This window comes from Aplysia californica, unplaced genomic scaffold (genome assembly GCF_000002075.1).
Source record: "Aplysia californica isolate F4 #8 unplaced genomic scaffold, AplCal3.0 scaffold00293, whole genome shotgun sequence".
Lineage (NCBI taxonomy): Eukaryota > Metazoa > Mollusca > Gastropoda > Aplysiida > Aplysiidae > Aplysia > Aplysia californica.
The window spans coordinates 573,254-575,139 of NW_004797563.1; the positions used below are offsets into that span (position 1 = coordinate 573,254).

The 1,886-nt window shown below is 40.3% G+C and overlaps 1 protein-coding gene across 1 annotated transcript in view; it reads left to right on the top strand.

Annotated features, from left to right (window-relative positions):
* The first annotated feature begins 109 nt into the window (after nucleotides 1-109).
* The window catches only part of LOC101863354 (nose resistant to fluoxetine protein 6-like), a 21,267-nt gene continuing 19,490 nt past the window's right edge, over nucleotides 110-1,886 (top strand). Inside the window, exons 1-2 of the mRNA XM_005101685.1 lie at nucleotides 110-164; nucleotides 731-865. Coding sequence (XP_005101742.1) covers nucleotides 110-164; nucleotides 731-865 — 190 coding nt within the window. The remainder of the gene's footprint in view (nucleotides 165-730; nucleotides 866-1,886) is intronic.

Below are 1,886 nucleotides of genomic sequence, written 5' to 3' on the forward strand. Positions count from 1 at the left end.
TCATCATCATCATCATCATCATCATCATCATCATCATCATCATCATCATCATCGGTATATTTCTTACTGCTCCCAGGCCGAGGGGAAATGCTTTTGGGACTTGTATCTTATGGTCAGCAGTCTACAGGATGCTGGCAATACTAAAAATTTCTGGGCTTTAGAAAGTGAGTAAACGTTTGTGTACCTTAGATAATTTCTTTGATAGCAAAAACGTGTCGTTCTTCTTGTTGTTGTATGTTTTGTTTGTTCGTCGAACGTTTACGTACTGTTCTCATTTTGTTGTATATAAGCCAGTTCTAAACACGAAATCTTAGAGTATCGAGAATGTACATCTTTAGAATTTCACATATTATTTTAAAAAGCATTTTACTTTTTGATAACTTCTAAATATTAATAGTCAAAATGGGTCCTTGTAACTTTGAGGGAAATGGTTATAGTTTCTAAAACTGGAGAAAGAAAAATACGGAAAATCGACAGCAGTAGAAGGTTTTAAAATTGATCACATTTCAGACTCTACATTTTAGTTTCTGTAACATCAGCTGTTTATTTTGCTATGTAGTTCGTAATTTGAGTATGAAGAGAGCTTCCTCGACTATGTTCATGATAATTGTTACAATTGACACAAAGGTTTCAAGATTATCCAAAGTATGGTTTTGATTAGATATCATTTTTTTAAAAATTGTGACTCCACATTGCTTGAGTTTAACCTTTACCATTTAAATGTCAACAGTGATAGATGCAAGCGCCAAACCCGGACCATCCATACTTAGAGGCAACTCCAAATTTATGGGCAACTACCAGCAATGTGCAAAGATCAGCCGCCAGGACCCTTCCTGGATTCTTACAGAGATACGCGGCCATATGTGTAGAGCCTACGTCACATTTACTCTTGGCCCGCTCTCCTTTGTATGTACATGTAGTTTCCCATCGAGTATCGTGTATTTCTTTATTTGGCCTCTTTTTGAATGAGTGTGTTTATTTATGCTTTGACCAGTTCAAAAAATCGTTCAGCTAGAACGTTGATAGTTATGGTGTTAAAAGCAAAAGGGGAAATTTGAATAATATTGAGGAAGGACGAGATCAGAGGGATAGGAAACAAAAGAGGAGAAGAAGGGAGGAAGAGAAATAGAAGGCGGAAAGGAAGAGAAGGAGGAGTGGAGGGTGGATGAGGAGTAGAAAGAGGAAGAGTAGAAAGAGGAGGAAGAAGTGAAAGAGGTGCACAACTAGGAGGAGGAGAAGGAAGAGGAGGAGGAGGGCCAGGAGGTGGAGGATAAATAGTAGGCAAAGGAGGTAGAGGAGGATAGGGAGGAGGAGGAAGAGGCAAATAGCGTTAGGGGTATGAAAAACCTGAAGGATTTTCGGGAAAGCGGCAGATCAGGAAGGAGGGGGAGGGTAGGAATAGGAAACAAAGGAGGAGAAGGAGGAGGAGAGCGCCGATGAAGAGAATGATGAGAAGAACAAGGAAATGGGGGAGTGAGGAGGAGGTGGAGGAGGATGAAGAGGAGAAGAAGGAGGAGGAGGAGGAAGAGGAGGAGGAGAAAGTGAAAAACGACTATAAAGAAGAGTATATTATGAGTATATACATGAGTGAAAGAGAGATGAGCAATGCTTGGCTACTTTCTTTCCTGATTTTGCTCTCTCAGCACTGGAAAAGAGGGTGCCCTATGATGATTATGTTGCTACTGCAGCTGCTGCTGCTGCTGATGATGATGATAATGATGATGATGATGATGATAATGATGATGATGATGATGATGATGATGATAATGATGATGATGATGATGATGATGAGGATGATTATGATGATGATGTTGATGATGCTCCAGCTAGTGCTGCTCCTACTGCTGCTATTGTTGTTGTTGCTGCTGCTTCTGCTGCTGCTGCTG